This window comes from Hipposideros armiger, unplaced genomic scaffold (genome assembly GCF_001890085.2).
Source record: "Hipposideros armiger isolate ML-2016 unplaced genomic scaffold, ASM189008v1 scaffold_230, whole genome shotgun sequence".
In the NCBI taxonomy this organism is placed as follows: Eukaryota; Metazoa; Chordata; class Mammalia; order Chiroptera; family Hipposideridae; genus Hipposideros; species Hipposideros armiger.
The window spans coordinates 1649050-1650290 of NW_017731580.1; the positions used below are offsets into that span (position 1 = coordinate 1649050).

Sequence of the window (1241 nt, forward strand, 5' to 3'; positions counted from 1 at the left end):
TACAATACAAGATCTTCCTTCCTCAGTTCCCTTAAATCACAGCCCAGGGAAATCTGCTCAGAGACTTCATTGAGCCACGGACCAGCATGTCTGGGGGCAAATACGTAGACTCCGAGGTAGGCTCGGGTGGGTGCGCGCCGGGCCCGGGCACGCCAGGAGCGCCTGCTTCTGCTATCTCCCACTCCAAATACCCCGGCTGCTTTCCTTGCCCCAGCCCTCTCTCGACTTCGGGGCACTCCTCTAGCGCTGGCACTGCTGAGGAATGGGCCTGGGCGGGAGGCAAAGAGGGGGCAGGAATGTTCCGTTTTCCTATTGGGAACGGGCCCGGGGTGGGGGGCAAGGGGAGGGCTAAGCTAGAGGGGAAAGGGGGTCGGGATTCTGAAGCTGGGCTTCCCTGACCCAGGACGCGTTTCTGGGTGGGTCCCAGGTGCTGCCCTACTGCAGGACCCCCACGGTCCGGCCGGTGCTTGCTGGGAGGCTGAGAGCTGGGTCTGGTGGGAGGTCATTCCCACGCAGTCCTGAGGACTGCCCCCAGCGACTCCCCGCCAGGCGCCTGGACGGGCTGGCCCCCGCGACGGCGCGTGCGGTGTTTGCACTTTCCGAAGCTCTTAGGCCACCTCAAGAACTCTTCCTGCATCTCTGAGCCTGGCAGGGGTGTTTGGAGAGGGACGGATTTCCCTCCCCCCAACTACCACCACCCCTTCCAACCACCCTCCTCGTGTTCTGGGAGTAGGGACCTCGTTATTTCAAACGCAGCCGCCGTTCATCCACGGGTCGGCAGCCTGGGAGTGGTCTAAGGGTGGGTCCGGGGAGTCGTGCAGGTGAGATGATCGTTCTAGGGAAGTTTGGGGAACTGATACAGGGCTCCGCCCAGAGACGGGGCATGCGGGGCTGTAAGCACCACGGGGGTTGGGGGAGCTGTGGAGGGACAAGGAGGGCACAGGGAGGGTGGGAGATGCGGGCAGGTGCTAGGGAGACGCGGCCAGAAAGCAACGAAATGGGGACATTCCAAGGGTCGGAGAGTTCAAGTTGAATCTTAAGGATGAAGTTGGAAAGATTATGGAGAGATGGGGAATGGGGTTGAGGGACCGGAACATGGAGCAGGTGAAGCACTCGGAGCGAGGGAGGGGAACTGGAGAGAAGTCAGAGGTATGGAATGTTCAAATGTCTTTCTTAATTATCATTTCATCTTTCCATTATGCTCATGTTTGTTTTATATAAAAGATAATTTTTTAGATTAA

The 1241-nt window shown here is 58.8% G+C and overlaps 1 protein-coding gene across 2 annotated transcripts in view; it reads left to right on the forward strand.

Moving 5' to 3' along the window:
- Positions 1-7: 7 nt before the first annotated feature.
- CAV1 (caveolin 1) overlaps positions 8-1241 on the forward strand; it is a 38383-nt gene continuing 37149 nt past the window's right edge. The window contains exon 1 of one of the 2 annotated variants that reach the window (XM_019654764.1): positions 8-116. In XM_019654764.1, coding sequence (XP_019510309.1) covers positions 87-116 — 30 coding nt within the window. In that variant the 5' untranslated portion in view covers positions 8-86. Of the gene's footprint in view, positions 117-725; positions 822-1241 lie in introns of those variants that run through there. The other variant, XM_019654765.1, reaches the window with a different exon arrangement.